The sequence below is a fragment of the Sarcophilus harrisii genome, chromosome 1 (assembly GCF_902635505.1).
Source record: "Sarcophilus harrisii chromosome 1, mSarHar1.11, whole genome shotgun sequence".
In the NCBI taxonomy this organism is placed as follows: domain Eukaryota; kingdom Metazoa; phylum Chordata; class Mammalia; order Dasyuromorphia; family Dasyuridae; genus Sarcophilus; species Sarcophilus harrisii.
In genome coordinates, this window is record NC_045426.1 from 132,451,575 (window position 1) to 132,469,559 (window position 17,985).

Genomic DNA, 17,985 nt, shown 5'->3' on the forward strand with positions numbered 1-17,985 from the left:
CTAAACATGGAAGTAAAATAATAGTTTTGGTTGTCCAATCCCTCCCAGTTCTTCTTCATCTTGTTTATTCACATTATCCTATCTCAGATTATATGGAATCACACATGCAGAGAGAAAATGGAAGCATTAGTATGAGACTTTATTTGGCTAACAGGGAAAACTAGTCTGGTTTGTATGCCTAGAAAACAAATGAAAAATTAAGTTTGGGGCTAATTTTTTAAGATTCTAGTTGTCATACAGCAGCTTCATAGGTTAATAACTTATATAAAAAACCATATATCCTGGCAGAGGTTGGCAGAGGTTTCACCTTCATGTGAAGCAAAGATTATAAAGCAATTTAACTGTTTACCTTTTGTCTTTACATCACTTTCCAAAACCAGAAAAAAAATGTATATATAGGGCTTAAACATCTACAAAAGAATTTAAATTATCTCCTAAGAAAGAAGGCACATAAATGAAACAAGTTTATTGCACTATTTTTAAAAATCTACCACACCGAGTAAAATTAAAAACTTGACATTGCAGAATGCCCAACAACTTTATTTATACATGAATTTTACAATAAGCAAAAAAACATATACATCCAACACACAAAACAATGTTAAATTACAAGACTGCTCATATCTATACTTACCCAATCAATCTGTAATTATTATTTAAAACACTAAGTATTGTGTTTTAGACTACATTAAAACTTACCATTCTAACTGGAACCACCTCCCTGATCAAATACACAGTACAATACTTTCTACAGCAAAGTTAATCTGCTGATTTCTTCATCTCTGATTAATGCACTCAAAGGTCCTGTCAAAAAACATCAAATGATCTGCCTCCAATGTAGAAGAGAATTTAAAAAAAAAAAAAATCTACATTATGAAGCAGATTACTCTAATTCCAGTTCCAAGGTACTTAATCTAAAAACAAAAAATATCTTTCAGAGTTTGAGAATAAAACTTCTACTTTATGGTATATTATACTAGTAGAGTATAAAATCAACTTGTATTAGCAAAGATATTTATTTTTATATGTACTTTCTAGTTTTCATTCAGAGATATCTTCTGTAATTCCTGATGGTTAGCAATATAAAGAATGAACTTTTAAATTTGAAGTTATAGACATGACAATAAGTTAGTGACCTAAGAACTAAGAATTTCATCCTCATTTTTAAGGACAGAATCTATCTATTTTTAATGGTAAGCCATCTTCTTATCCAATTGAGGCACCCCTATTAAGTTCCATAGGCTGAAAATAAAAATCTACCATCTTAAACATTACATTTAAAATAACTATAAAGATAACTTGAGCTTTACAATTAAGGAAATATAAAATTTAAATGGAAAAGGATATGCATATTGTTGTACTCTTTTAAAAAACCAACATTTATAATAATTTTAAAAGTTTACACTTTTAAAATGATTCATTAGTGGCAGGGAATCCTTTTTTTTCCTTACAACAAAAACATTTTGATGTCAAAATAATGCTTTTTCTTATTAATTTGACACATCTGATAAATGCTGAAGAAACTTCTTAACAGAACAATAATTTTTTTGCTTTTCTAATATTAAAATCAAAATCAAAAGTACGAATCAGAGTTAAGAGAAGTATCAGAAATTGCTTATAGACATGCATATGTTTTTTGCTGAAATTTCCAAGGTCCTACTGGAATTCCTGTATTTCATATTTCTAATGATACTATTTGACTATTAACGCTCCTTTTTTGTTACAATATCTAAATATTTTTAGGTCCTTGGATACAATCTTTTCATCTCAATAACAATATATATTTTGAAGAGGGAGGGGAAGGTTGCCATTTTTTCCGATTTCAAAAATAAATATCAATTTGAAAAGCCAATTCACAACAAAGGTCTTCAAATCAATGCACAAATGACAAAGGGGACCTTGTAGTATTTTCAACAAGATTTTGCTTTTCAAGCTATGCATTAATAAAATGATGCTTTTACTTACAAAAATTAAACAAAATGTGTTAATCACACAACATTTTACTCACATTTCTTGAGGCTGCAATTCTAATTCATAAGTCATCAAAATGCTGACCAGACATTATGCAATGATTCTACCTTTAAGTTCTCAAATCTCTCATCTCAAAAATATTGGTTTCACCCTATTTCTTAAGGATGGATTTCTCTGCTGCTAAAACTTTTTAAGTGATGCTCAACAAGCTAGATTGAAGTGTCATGCATTATTTTATCGAGCTTTGATAAAAACAGAACCATCAGGAACTGTGGCACCTTCTTCCTTTTCAGTTATGGTCTCTACAGTCCCAGATGCTGACACAATCACCATTGTTTTATTTGCTGAAACCGTCTTCTGCTTTTCTGCGATAGCTGCACAAACAGCAACAATCTCATCACTTTCAAAATCATAGTCTGGAATCGATTTTGGTGAAAATTTTATTTCTTCAGCTGGTGTTTCAGTTCTTTTAACCCTCTGTGCTTCCTTCTGTTGCTTTTGCAATGTTCTTGCCCAGGAAAGATCTTCTTTCCATATTTCAGGATTCATTGGATAAATATGCAAGGCCACTTGGAAACTTCTAATTGCCTACACAAAAAGAGGTTAAAGATGTTCAAGTCAGTCTATTTAATATTAGCTATATCCTTTCCATATTTCCTATTTTTGTTTTAAATGAGTTTACTGAGGACAATTTATTGCCTTATATAAAAAATATTATTTGTTGATAACACTTCCCAGGATGTAAACCAGTGACTGGCTAGGGCTTTGGTAATTGCTACTGATACTTCTCATCAAAGTCTTCTGCACTGAAATATAGAGAAAAGGCATTGACGAATGATGGGACAAACAGAGCAGCTAGGATAAAGCCAGCAACTCTTCTGACTTCTATTAATGCATACTCTCCTTTTATTCACTCACTTCCCTAATCTCCACTATCACTAAAAAGGAAATAAAAAAGTGCAGCAGCTGTAATCATTTGCCTTATATAAGGATCAGCCCTTCTCACATTGTAAAGAATATCTGGGCAAAAAGTGCCTCAACCTCTTCTGCCAAGAAATCTTACCTGAGGTATCTATCTGAAGCTCAAGAGGAAACTTCAGTATTAATAATTATACTGTTTAAATTTGTAAAAAAAAAAAAAAAAAAAAAAAAAAGAAGAAGAAGATAAGATGAATTCTCAACAGAAAATGTATAATTTATTTTCCAAATGATTTTCCTACAGAACCTAAAAACTGATGGCTTTAATATCAAAAATCCTTTGGTATATTCACATTTTATCAGTACAGAATAATAGGAGGTAATGAGTTGAGAAAAATGTAAAGAAATTTAGATGGCACAAGGACTTTTCAATGAATGCTTCTTTAAAAAAAAATGAAGGCCAACAAAAAAAGTATGCTTTGAAAGTTTGACAAAAACCATTCTAATTGATCTAAGAAAATTAGAAAAGCAGGATAAATCAGGAGAAAATTTTTTAAAAATCAAAACCAATACCCAACAGAAACACTCTGAACTTGTGATTCCCTTCCTTTTTTTTTTATTCTTTCGACATATTTAAGTATTTTCAAAAAATTTAGTGAAAACAAGAATTTCTTTAAAAAAAAAAAATTTTGACTCACAAAGGGAGGGAAAACTGAGTTTAATCACAGTTTTGTGTGAGGCAAAGTTATAGTTCAAAATAACTTGATAAATTCAAATATCTGCTATAAGAAAAATGAATATGATTTTGAGTAAGTGCTATACAGATAACTGTGAGCACAGATTTAAGTGTGTTTACCTTACGGATAACATATCTTCATTCAATGATTTGTACTACCAAAACTTCTGACAGCTGAATATTCTGCAATGTACTATCATGTGCTGCACATATTACAAAGACTATCAATGTCCAACTCTATTATAACTCATCTGAGTATGTAAAAAACAGTATTTCTTTCCAAATTATAGCATTTTGGGGGCTCTCTTAACCATGAAATTATAATAAAGATTTATAATCAAACTATTAAAAAAGAAAGTAAATTATGCAATTGGACTAGCTTAGTATCTTTTAGATGTAATTAAGGTTAGTAGACAGAATTTGATAGGAAAAAAAAACCACTGACATTTTCAGGAAAGATTATTATAGTTTAAGAAAAAGATTTAGAGAAAATGGTTCCCTTATCAAAATAGCAAATTTATCTTGCAGTCAAGAATTTTTCCCCTATAAAACTAGTAACATCTACTTATATTTCAATTTTTATTCCTGAACAATTATTCAATAAATGTAACTATAAAATTTTTTTAGTGTGCTTTCTTTTTAGCTTAGTTGAGACCTAGAAAGAATTTCCAGAGGCAGCCATTAATCTATAATTTAGTATTTTTTCATAATGCTAAAAATCTTTTTATTTGTGGAAAGTTATGTGATAGAATTTGTTATATGAACCCATTACAATAACGTTCACAGCTGTATGACCTTGGGATCAGTCACTTTACCTGTTTGTAAGCATTTCCTCAACTGTAAAGCGGTGATAATAATCGCACCTGCCTGCCTCCCAGAGTTATTGTAAAGATCAAATGAGATATCTGAAAACAGTTTAGCACATTTCCTTGTATATAGTAGGTCTATATAAATACTAGCTATTATTTTCACAGAAATTATTTTTTCTTCAGTCTGAAGATGCTTATTTTTAAGGCTTCTGAAGACACATCATTGGCTAAACAAGTTTTGCCATACTTATAATTTCACTAATAAACTAATTTTTACATTTTTTAGAAGCATATTAAGGTTTAACACAAAAGGTCCTTGAAGGGTTCTACAATCCAACATAAGTGCCAATTTTGCTGGGCTTCATGAATTTAAACCCTAGCTTTTTTTACCTCTCTTTCTCAGTTCACCTAAATCTAATCTTTGTATTTCACTGTAACTTCACACTCATCAGAACCTGTGGTATACCCCCACCCTGACTTTACCTTTCCTCCTTTCACTGCTTTGACCAATCCAACTATGTTATTGTCTATTCTTAAATCCTTAGTAATTGTTTCTTAACAAGCTTTGCCTAACGGTAACTCCCTCTCTTCACCTTCCCTTCTCCTCATCTATTGATTCTATTAAGTCACACAACAGTGCTCTGCATAGCCCTCACTTTGTACAATAATCCTTTTATTCTTCCTCAACTGGCCTCTATCACATTCCCACAGTGACTGTTTCAAACCTTCTTCTCTCCAGCCTCCCATACTACTTTCACCTTTCAAACAGCAGAGGACCTTGCCTCCTTGTTTTTCTTGGGAAAGCAGACCATCCAAAATGAACCCTTTCATGAAATGATACAAAGTGAAATGAGCAGAACTAAAAGAACAATGTACACAGTAACAGCAATATTGTAGAATGACTGACAGTGACTTGGCACTGACAGTGAATGACTTATCTATTCTCACCAATAAAATGACTCAAGAGAATTTCAAAGGACTCATGATGAAAAATGGTATCCAGGTCTAAAGAAAGATCTGATGGAGTCTGAATGCAGTTTGAAGCATACTTTTTTTTTTTCCTGAGGCAATTGGGATAAAGCAACTTGCCCAGGGTCACACAGCTAGGAATTATTAAGTGTTGGACATCATATTTGAATTCAGGTCCCCCTGACTTCAGGACTGGTGCTCTATCCACTGTGCTATGTAGGTGCCCCTACTTTTTAAAAGTTTTTCTTTACATGTAATTGAGGGGAAAAAACTAAATTGAAGTTTAAAAAAAAATTCACTCTTTAATTTTCTCTGCTCCAGACTTTTAAATTTGTCTTTACCATTTCCCCTTTTGATCTGGCCTCAGAAGGAACAGCCCTTCTTGTCAAGATCAACTCTATTTTTTGGGGGGTCCTTGATCACATATCCTCCCATTTTCCAACAGCACTTGCTCCTTTGATAATTCCCCTTCCATTTCATCTTTCCTTTTCCTAATTTTACTAGTTCCTCATCCACTAACTACAAACATTACTAACACTTCCATTCCTTTAAAAAAAAAAATTCATTTGACCCTCAACTATCATTCACAAATTCCTAGAAAAAGCTACTTACACTTATTTGCCTCTCCTTCTGCCATCCACCCCTAAACCACTTGCAATCTAGTTTCTGATCCAAACATTCAACTAAAAGTACTTTTACAAAGATTATAATCAATTTCTTAAGCCTCTTCTCAGTCCTCATCTTACTTGAGGTGTTTTGGGTTTTGTTTTGTTTTGAACTACTGCTGATAACTTTCCCCTGCATACATCCTCCTCCTTTTGTTCTCATTTCTTACTAATCCCACTCTATACTAGGTCATCATACACATTCCCTGATACCTAAGTATGAGCAACACCACTTTCAGGTGCTCAATCCTCAGTCATCTTCTATTCTCAATCTAAATCTTTTCCCTTACTAATCTCATCAACTCCTCTGAGTTTACCACTGCTCCACTTAGCTGCCCCTACTAAATATTTTTTGATACTATATGTTCACCACAAAGGATCCATCCAGCATACTAGATAATTTGTGATACTATCTGTTCACTACAAAAGATCCATCCAGCATACTAGATATTTTTTGATACTATCTAACATGCAACTTGAAGCTTTTTATTCTATTAAATTTTGGGTTTTTGTTTCCTCACTCATCTCTCTGGACATCATCAGTACATCAATGAACAGCCTATCCACACTGACTGTCTCTAACTTTCATCACTTAATGAGACCATCTTTTTCAATCAAATATTTCTTTGATGGCATTCTTCACACTGCTTTTTTTTAATTCCCCATATAAAATTTACTTCAGTTTGCTCACGGCTATCCTCAATTTCAATTCTTTATAGAGATTATAGTTCCATGAAAAAAAAAAACAGAAAAATATTGGTATTAAACAGATAGTATTTGTTTGGAGTCATTTTTTAAAAACTATTATTTTTAAATTTTTAGTTATTATTAAAATTATTTATTTTAATTTATTTAAAATTATTGCAGATCTCACAATCAAAGGTATTCATGACACAAAACAAGGTAAGACCACCTGATATGAAGTATCTCATCTAAAAAATAAATATGATGGATAAGCTCTCTTTATCATCCACTTAGCAGCATATCAGTCTAGACCCCAGCTTTTTGAACTGTGGTTATATGTGGTCTCATAACTGAATGTAGGGTTGCAACATTATGAATATCATTAAGATTTATATCTTGCATGTCCACTCTCATAGTGGACTTCCAGGTCCTATTTTTGATGGAAATTCAAAGGCAGATAGCCTTTTAACCATGTTGGCCAATACTCCTTTATTTCAGGAAGCCCAAGAATCTCATTCTAAATATCATCAGGCTGCTTGAGCTTTATGTTTGCCACTTGGGATAACAAAAGAGGAAGCTAAGAGCATAGTAAAAGCCTGCACAGCTTGCTTTACTTTCCACGCTCTTATGCTCCCTCTATGGAAGAACCCTTATGGTTTAGAGACCCAATGAAATTTGGCAAATGGATGTGACCCATTATAAATCTTTTGGTTGTCTGTCTTTTATCAATGTTGTAGTAAACATCTTTTCAGGATTTACTTTTGCAATACCAGCAGCAAAAGAGACAGAGCAAGTAGTCACTGAATTCCTCATACAAGCTTTTGTAATTATGGGTGTGCCATAAGCAATAAAAACAGATAATGGACCTACATATATTTCTAAACATTTTGCACACTTTTGTGCACAGTATCAGATTTTGCACACCACTGGCACATTTTTTAATTCTCAAGGACAGGCAATAGTAGAGAAGAGAAACAGAGACATCAAGATGCTCCTCCAAAAACAAAAGAAAGGGGGAGTCACAGGTAACCCTAGAGAACTTTTAAGCTTATTCATTTTTTGATTTTTGATGGAGATGCACTGGCTCCAGCACACAGGTTTCACAACCTAACTAGAAGGGCAGTGTCCAGTGCAAACAGCTCCACTATCTTTAGATAATTGACAGGTGATGTGGAAAGATCCAGAAAGTGGTGAATGGAAGGAACTAGAGAGGTTAATTGCTTGGGGGAAGAGTGTCATTAAGGTACAATTAACTTCATTTTATGTGATGTTATTTGGGGCTTGTCATGTCCAGAGTCTAACGTTTATTTTTCTCAAATAACATTTATGATAGGCATGACACCTCTATATATTCTTCAAGTTTTGGGTCTTTTTCATTCATTATTCTTGAACTATTATTTCCCAATTTATTTTTCACTGTGACATTTTTTGTGTGTGTATGACTCACCTTTGATTCAGATTAATAAGTATCAAAGTAAATGTTGATTTGATTTGGAGAATCTTATCAAATTCTCCAGAAGTTCCTCTAATTTTTCATCCTTTTGCAAAAAATATAGTTTCATAAATACAATTATTTTCACAGTGGTTTTTTCGGTTGTTGTTCTTAACACTCAGTTTAAGCACTACAATACATAACAGCCAGTGTCCCATGAGGTAATGTTTCCTATTGTCTTTGGATAAATGGTAATATTAATTACTCCAAATATGATGAAAAAAGCATAGGCTTATATGAATGGGACCCAAGTAAACAAAAAACACAATAACTATCATAATATAAATAGAAAGAACCACAACACAATCAAAAATGATTAGGGCAAAACTACAAAAAATAAGCAGTCTTTGTAAAACAGAAGACATCTCCCCATGTTCTACTTTACTGCAGAGCTTTTTATATATTGATCAGTCTTGCTATTTTCCTCTTCCTCTTTTTTTCTTCAACAAATTATTATTATATGTTATGGCTCTTTGGAAGAAACGAAGAAAGTAATACTAAGAGAAATTTGGCAATGTAATGACAATGTTAACTGTTATTTTGATATCAACATCAAAACATAGAAAAGATGGCACTAGGGGCAGCTAGGTGATACAGTGAACAGAGCACCAGCCCTTGAAGTTAGGAGGACTCGAGTTCAAATTTGGTCTCAGACACTTAACACTTCCTAGCTGTGTGACCCTGGGCAAGTCACTTAACAAGAAAGGAAGAAAGAAAGGAAGAAAGAAAGGAAGAAAGAAAGGAAGGGGAAAGGAAGGGGAAAGGAAGGGGAAAGGAAGGAAGAAAGGAAGAAAGGAAGAAAGGAAGAAAGGAAGAAAGGAAGAAAGGAAGAAAGGAAGAAAGGAAGAAAGGAAGAAAGGAAGAAAGGAAGAAAGGAAAAGGAAGAAAGGAAGAAAGGAAGAAAGGAAGAAAGGAAGAAAGGAAGAAAGGAAGAAAGGAAGAAAGGAAGAAAGGAAGAAAGGAAGAAAGGAAGAAAGGAAGAAAGGAAGAAAGGAAGAAAGGAAGAAAGGAAGAAAGGAAGAAAGGAAGAAAGGAAGAAAGGAAGAAAGGAAGAAAGGAAGAAAGGAAGAAAGGAAGAAAGGAAGAAAGGAAGAAAGGAAGAAAGGAAGAAAGGAAGAAAGGAAGAAAGGAAGAAAGGAAGAAAGGAAGAAAGGAAGAAAGGAAGAAAGGAAGAAAGGAAGAAAGGAAGAAAGGAAGAAAGGAAGAAAGGAAGAAAGGAAGAAAGGAAGAAAGGAAGAAAGGAAGAAAGAAAGAAAGAAAGAAAGAAAGAAAGAAAGAAAGAAAGAAAGAAAAGACAGCATTAAAATTGTATTCAACAACAACAACAACTTTTCCTCTAACTCCTTTATTTCTCTCTCCAGGAAGGTACTTGAGCTATACTTGCATTAAGATAAAGCCTCTTTTTTATACATAAAATGCCAAGGCTGATATGACAATTCCAATATGAAGGAATTGAAATTCCTTCAGTCAGTGGACCAAAATTATGAAATTTAAAGTTCCAACACCACAAAATTGCTTCTCTATCACTCTATGATTGTTCCTACAAAAGTTAATTTAGGGTAACCTTGTTGTATTTTTCACTGATTATCCAGGCCAAAGATTCTAGGTGGCTAGCTTATTAGTGATAAGAGTCTCCAAACTTAATACACTGGTCCTCAGAGAAGAGTCTGTTTCCAAAAATGTACCTGGAGTTTTTTCAGCATGGAAGAAGCTACCAGAACTTAGAGAAGAAATATGATCCTGTGAACAATTCATATGAGTTACATAAATTAATGGGCTTGTATCTTCAGACCTATCCAACCAATTTAACTTCAATAAATACAAGTCTTCAGAATTTGGATAATGTTTTCTTACCAAGACAATCTCCCCTAATCCAAGCTGGGCACGTCCTAGAGTTTGCCAAGCTTCCCATGAATGTGGATTTCTCTGAACAGCCATTTCTGCTGCATGAACTGCAGGGAACATTTCATGAAGAGACATCAGAACCTACAACAAAAGAAAAGAGAAAAGAAGAAAAAAGAACCAACCAATCAATTGGTGTCAAAAATTAACAATTATTTTGTCCCCTAAAAAAAAAAGTAACAAAAACCAAAGCACCTTTTTCACTTTTCTCTGTCTGAATGGTGTCATTTTAACTTTTGTTCCCCTCCTCTCTCATTTTATGTTTCAAATTAGGAGACACCCACATCTCCACCCCTAGTAACTAGAAATCTTTTACTTAAATAAACATTTAACACATATCACACCTTTCTTCTTCTAATTAAAAATCCTTATAACCATAAAAGATAAAATGTAATGTGATTTCCATAACCATATTTCCAAAATAGTGTTGCTAGTGCTAAGAGTTACCTAAGCTAAAACACTTCCTTTGAGTCACAGTTGTGGATCAGCAACTTTCCTATTCTAACATATGAAGTCTCTTCTCTTTTGGGAAGAGGAGGAGGGGGAAATAAAGTAAATATTAAAATTCCCTAGAGTGCTTTTTTTAAAGGAATTAATGAATCCCTATTTCAATTCCACTAAGCCAGCAAAATTAAGAAGTTCTACAATGTCCCACACAAGGTCAAGAAATCTAGCAGAGCACATTTTTAGGGTCTATAAGCTCAAATTCTCCTTAGATATTAGGAAACTCAAATAATTCAGAGCCACTGGCAGATTCTAGAGCTCATTTTACACAGATGGCCACAAATCCCAATTTAGTGTACATAGAAGACTTAAAGCAAAACCTGAAATATAAAATAAGGTTCCCTATAATGTACAGATAAATTTTTATTTATATTTTCCCTGATTATCCAAAAAAGTTTATAACATTTCAGATCTTCATATATACGGGCACACATGTGTGTGTTAACAATTCACTTTAATGATGTTTTACTGCTATTCCCTAACAAAAATGTTTCTTATTTTCGCTGTTTTATTTGAGGCTTTCAAATCTTTTAGGAATGATTGAGTTCCTATTTCGATCCCATCAAGCCAGCCACAACAAGAAGTTTTCACTTCTGTCTGATTTTCCCACATATGTGAAATATTTAAAGATGAGTATCATTTTTAAATTATTCATAAATATTTTTGAGTATATTTTATTCAGAGTTAACCTGATAATCAGGAACCAATGATAATTACTATCTTGAGGGCAATGAAACTATATGCCAAATGTAGCACAGCCAGTTCCTAAAGAATATTCCTAGTTTAAAATTATTTTTTAAAAAAAGAACATTGATAACTCTTACCAAGAGAAATCTAGCTGCCTCATAATACAGCCATAATTAGTTTTTAAGGATAATTGATTTAAATTAAAATTTTAAAAATTTCTTAACTTTTATTCATAAGCAGAAGCACTGTAACGGAGTAAACATAGAGCCAGGAACCCTTGGGTTCAAATCTCACTATTAATACACATTAGTTGCCAGGCTTTTGGCAAATTTTCTCTCTGTACTTCAAGTCACTAACTCTCAAAGACCAGAAGTTGAAAAGCAAGTATCATTATGTCCTAGCACTGGAAGTTTCCATTACCAATTAAATCAAAGGTCCAGAAAACCAAAAATAATTCATGAAAAACTGAAATGTACTTTAATTATTTTCCAAATGAAATTGTTTTTAAAATGATAAAATACGAACAAAATTGCCATCAGAATTTAATTTGAGACACCAAAGAAATACTGTGGGGATTCTTCATCATCATCATCATCATCATTATCATCTATAAAGCACTTCAAGTTTTGCAAATCATTGTGATATATTATCTTATCTAATCCTCACAACAACCCTGTGAGGTAGGTACTGTTATTATCCCACTTTACAGAAGAGGAAACAGAGGCTCAAAAAAAGACATTCAACTACTAAGTATAAGGCAAGATATGAATTCAGGTCTTCCTGACTCAATAGGCAGCATTCTCACCCACTGCACTACCTACCTGACTCATGACGAAAATACTTATCACATAAGTTTAATAGGAGAATACTTCAATTATACAATGGATCCATAAACTCATTGATGTGGGCATTCTTTCTAATAATGCATATCATAATGCCCATCCTGTGAAATTCTTGTTTATGCTTAGTAAAAAAACAATTCTGCAAGTTATTTTTGAACAAAAAAGGCAGAAAATATGATTAATTTACCTTACCCTATCAAATAAAGACTGGAGTTAACGTAATCAATTCCAGCAGGTGTCATCATAAATTTTGATATTATACTTCTAAAACAAAGAATACATGCATTCTCAGTATGATTAATAATGTGCTAATATGATCCTATGATTTTAAAATGCATTCAATGAGATATCAAAAAAAAAAAAACTGGGAAATATGTGTACATGAAAAATTAAATACACATAGACTACAGATGAATATTTAAAAGTCTCATAAAGGAATTCAAAATAATTTTCACTTCCATCTAAGGAGTCCCAATCAATACTTCAGAGTAAATTTGAGAATCCAGCAAAAATACAAATTAATAATCCAGAATTTTTGATTAAGAAGTTTTCTATGAAAGCAACTTTTAGGAATTGGAAGGCAACAGAATCTGAGCACAAAGTAACAATATAATAAATACTTGCCAAAATAACAAATAAGAAATTGCAGTTATTTCTTCTTCCTTTGGAAGTCATCAGCAAAGTGTAGGCCTTTCACCCCAAAATTTAATCTTCCCACAACCCACCTCTTATGAATTCTGAGATCAGTAAATGAATGACCTTAAGAGGAAAAAAGCACTTTACAGACCAGTGGTATAAATCAATCCAAGAGATAGTCATCCTAGCCTATACAGTAAGGCATGCTATCAAACTATCATGCTATGCTGTAGTATGCTTTTAACTGTTTCACAATAGTGAATTCAGGTAGTTTCATAACTACTACATAAGATCTTTTAAGGCTTTGTTTAATTTCTCTACCAAGTTGCTGTTGTTATTGTTCACTCTATGGTCTTTGACTTTTATGTGAAATGGGCCTCAATAAGGCAGAGATTTAAAGTTGTCAGTCTCAAATACCTAATAAATATCTCAGTATTATATCAATAATAAATATCTCAATAATAATATCTCAAATATCATGTTGCTGACATGACAATAACAGCAACACTGACTGCATGACTTCAAGTAACTTAACTCTCTGAAGTTCTTTATTTCTTGAGGGAGAAAAAACAAAGTTTTCTCAATAATTATCCTTTTTGGAGAAGATAGGAGTATAAGATGGGTTGAAAGGGACAAGAAAAAACTCTAATGAGTTTGCCTAAGAATGTTAACTCTGAGAATGTTATTCTCTGGAAAAAACATAACTGAGAACCAACTCTTATTTAGCATTATCTATGCATAATCTTAGCAACTAAGCTACCTTAGATAAAATATTAATTCTCTTTGTGCCTCAAGTTCCTTATCTGTCAAAGGAGATCATATCTGAAATACCTGGAGAATCAAATGAGATGAAACTAGAATGAATCGTGAAAGAGTTAAAGCACAATACATCATTAAATTACATAAATTGTACCTCTTCGCCAGACGATATAGGAAATTGTAAAAGAGACAAAGATAGTTTAAAAGAGATTCAGAGTAGGGCTGTTTTCCATCCACTTCAAATAATAATATTACACACAAAAAATAACTTTTTCAAGTTCAAATCCAATTTCCAGGACTACCCATTTTCTTCACTTGTTACTATTTTAAAATTCTAAGAGTACAAGTATTACCTGTGATTTCATCTCATACAGGGTAGCATCATCTGGAGTTAACTGAAGTGCTTCATCCCATTTGTGAATTGCCTCCCAGTACCTGTGGTTATTAAAATAACATTATAATTTCACTAGGTCCCTCAAAGTTCACTGATACTATTAAATAAGAATTAAGAAATATGAATGGATAAGATTATTCTGGAAATGAGAAAATAAAGAGCACAGAAGAGAGGTGATATAGGTAAAAACAGGCAAAGAACCTTGCAACTCTCTCTTTCTACCGTTCGACCAAATTTTATATTAAAATGTAGGAGTTAAGAAACCTAAGACTACTGTAAAAAAGGAAAACATAGGACTGTTTTCAAGGTAAGAAGTCTGAAACACTTTGGTTAGGTTTTTCCGGCAATTTCAATCAATAAGCACTTATTAAAGGAACCACTATTTTCTCAGAACTGCTAGGCAGGTTTAGATTGATCAAATCCCCAAATAACATCCCCATATGCTCCCGGGAAAGACTCCTCTCTGTTCCAACCATCTCTACAGGAGCCACAGAATCTTTAAGTTAGAATGATTCTCTCTAGGAACTATCCTAGAGGACCCAGTTCCAGTGGGTCCTTTAGGGGTTTTCTCTCTCACTTCTCAAGGAGTAGCTCCATTTAAAAAGCCCTTCATTACAGAAGTACTCAGGAAGCCCAAATGCATGCAGGAACAAGACACTAATTACTTTACTAGGCTGATAAAACTGTTCATAAATTCTCCTTAGTGCAATGAAATTCAATTCAATTCAATTGAACAAACATTTATATTTAGTGCATACGAGGTGCTAAACTCTGGAGATACAAGAACAAAAAGAAAACAGTTACTGTTCATAAGAATTTTAGTTTACTAAGGGAAAACAATATACAGATAAATATAAATATAATCAAAATAAGTTCAATAAAAAGAGATCACTAATACCTCAGAATAGCAGGAAAGGCCTTCAGGATGTAGCAACTGACATTTCAGCCAAGGCTTGAAGGAAGTTAGGGACTCGAAACTACAGAGAGAAAAGAGTATCTTCCAGGCCTGAGAAACAGTTGGCACAAAGGCACAGAGGTGGGAACTAGTAAGGAAGACATTTTGGCAGGAAGGTAAGATGAGCAATAGGAAAACATTCTGGAAAGAAGGGTTATAAAAGAGATTAAATACCAAACAGAGGATTTTATCCTAGAGGCAAAAGGAAGCCTCTGAAGAGGATCTGGGGATAATATGGCTAGAATCGATATCATCCTCACTGCTAGCATTTATAAGATGCTTTAAAGACTGCAAAGCATTTTTCCACATCTCATTTGATCAACAAAATCATCCTCCTTTCAAAGATGAAACTGAGGCTAGGAGAGGTTGAATGCTTTTTCTAAGGTAACAACGGAAGTGAAAGAAGGAATCAAAACTAGTTTTAGTTATGCCTTTGGAGATACTCAAAGGAAGGGGACTCCCTCTTCTACATAACAATCATTCAAATACACATTTTTAAAATGACAGCATGTACTATGTACAAACAAATTAAATACAAAGTAAATAGAAGGTAAATTCAAAGGCAAAGCACTAACTAAAGGAGGAAAGACTACTTGCTTTTAAAGATAAGGATTTTAGCTAAGACTTAAAAGAAGCCAGGGAATCCAGGAAATATAAATGAGAAGAGAGAATTTCAGGAAGCAACAATTGTATGTACTTTGCTCCAGTAAGATATTGAATTCAGAGGGGAAAAAAGTACCTATTTCACCTTGTTTGTTGCAGATCATCCCGGACTAATTAGATCTTTCTAAACCTTGATTCTGTCATCTAGTAATTCCTCCCTGCTTCAATACTTTTTAAATGCCACCAAAGGACATACTGTAATCAAAAGAAGGTATCCAGAACTCCCTAAACAAATTTTGATTTTTTTTTTTTTTTTTTTTGCACAGCAGTGTGATGCTCAGAAATGGTGAGGGGTCACTATTTTTTTAAAAAGCTGAAGAGATCTCTAGGAGCAAATCAAAAGTTTACTGTACATTCTCGCAAGAATCAGACATCCCACCCATCAAGCAGCAAGGGAGGAGGCACCTTTTAGAATTGGTTTGACACTTAAATAGTCCCTAATGCAAATACCCCTCCCACCACTGACCATCACCTTCATTGGCTAAGGGTCTTACATTCTAAACTGGAGAACTACCCAAGAAATTGAACTTGGCCAGTACATAGTACATACATAGTTGCCCATATTTGACTGAAGTAAGGAGAAAATGATGTCATGGGAGGATAGCAGGAAGGGGACTTAAGTGTGCCCTTAAGTCAACGCTCAAGGACCTTCAGGCCTACTCCAACTCTGAAATAAATGAAGTCTTACTCGATTTTCACAACTGTCCTAAGAGATCTCACCTCATTTCATTCAGCAGGATGAATATGGAAATATATTTAGAAGAATTGAACATGTTTAATCTATATCTGTTGTTGGAGGGAAGGAGAGGAGAGGAGAAAAATTTGGAACACAAGTTATTGCAAAGATGAATGCTGAAAACTATCTTTTCGAGAAAATAAAATACTATTAAAATTTTTTAAAAAGAAAACTCTCCTATAATATCATCACTTTCAAAGACAGATAAATGACACCATCCTGAAAGAATGGAATATTCTCATGATTCCCAACATTAAGAAAAAGCCAGTGAGAAAATAAAATGAAAATAAATTGCTCATACTATTAGGTTCACTTTCTACTAAAATCTGCTGAGAACTGCTACAAGAACATAATTTCCTGTCAAAATTGAAATAAGGCAATTAGCACTAGCAATCTACTGGCTAAACCGAATTTCAAAAGGCAATACAAGTACAACAAAATTTCACATAAACCTTATGAATATAAAGTACAAGTGATAAATAGATTTAAGTGATTAGAGTAAGTAGAGTGCCTGAAGAACTATGAACACATGTTTGCAATATTGTATAGAAAGTAACAACAAAAAGCTTTCTAAAGAAAAAGAGTAGGAAAGCAAAATGGCTTTACAAATAGCTAAGTAATTAAGAAAAGCAAAAGGGAAAAGAAAAAGGGAATAATATACCCAACTAAATTCAAAATTCCAGGAAAAAACAAGGATATAAAAGGTTTTCCCAGATGAACCATACAAAGAAATAGAAGAAAACAATAGAATAGAAAAGACAAAAGGTCTTTTCAAGAAAATTAGAGTTATCAAATGAATATGTCATGAAAAATGTGCATGATAAAAGACAAAAATCATAGAAACTTAAATAGAAGAGATTAATAAGAGTTAGCAAGAATATATTTATCAATAACCACAATCATCTACTAGAGCCAGACAACCTGAAAAATGAAATCAAGTAGGCCTTAAGAAGCCCTGCTAATAATAAGACTAGCAGAGATGACAGAACTCTAGCTGAGCTATTTAAAGTCCTAAACGACGATACTGTGTAAGTGGTAAACTCAATATGCCAACAAATTTGAAAACTCAACAGTGGCTACTTGATTGGAAAAAAATCGGTTTACATCTTAATCCGAAAGATAGGCAATACCGAGGAATGTACAAATTACTGAACATTTGAGCTCAGTTCACATATCAATAGATTATGTTTAAGAATCTATAAACTAGGCTTTAGCAATATGTGAACTGAGAATTGCCAAAAGAGCAGGCTGGTTTTCAAAAAGGAAGTAAAACTAGAAACCAAATTGCCAACATTCACTGGAATGTGGGAAAAGCAAAGGAATTCCAGAAAAATATGTACTTCTGCTTCATTGACTACAATAAAATCTTTGTGTGGAATACAACAAAATGTGACAAGTCCTCAAATATGGGAGTATTTTTCTCCTGAGGATCAATATGCAGACCAAAACCCAACAGTTAGAAAGTAACAACTGATTGGTTTATGACTGGAAAAGGAGTATGACAAAGCTATATATTATCACCTTGCTGGTAGCATCAAGTTCATTGAAACTATTTAATTTGAATTTAATTTGAAAAGGCTACAAAAGTCAAGACTAAAGTGGAGGTAGAGCTGGTACATGACAATTTGTTCACAGATGATTGTCTTCCAACGTAGTCAAGAGG

The 17,985-nt window shown here is 33.1% G+C and overlaps 1 protein-coding gene across 2 annotated transcripts in view; it reads right to left on the reverse strand.

Annotated features, from left to right (window-relative positions):
• Positions 1-513: 513 nt before the first annotated feature.
• TTC33 (tetratricopeptide repeat domain 33) overlaps positions 514-17,985 on the reverse strand; it is a 33,408-nt gene continuing 15,936 nt past the window's right edge. For both annotated transcript variants that reach the window (XM_012541420.3, XM_003759918.4), the window contains exons 3-5: positions 13,928-14,009; positions 10,099-10,230; positions 514-2,559 (exon numbers count right to left, since the gene is read on the reverse strand). In XM_012541420.3, coding sequence (XP_012396874.1) covers positions 2,206-2,559; positions 10,099-10,230; positions 13,928-14,009 — 568 coding nt within the window. In that variant the 3' untranslated portion in view covers positions 514-2,205. The remainder of the gene's footprint in view (positions 2,560-10,098; positions 10,231-13,927; positions 14,010-17,985) is intronic.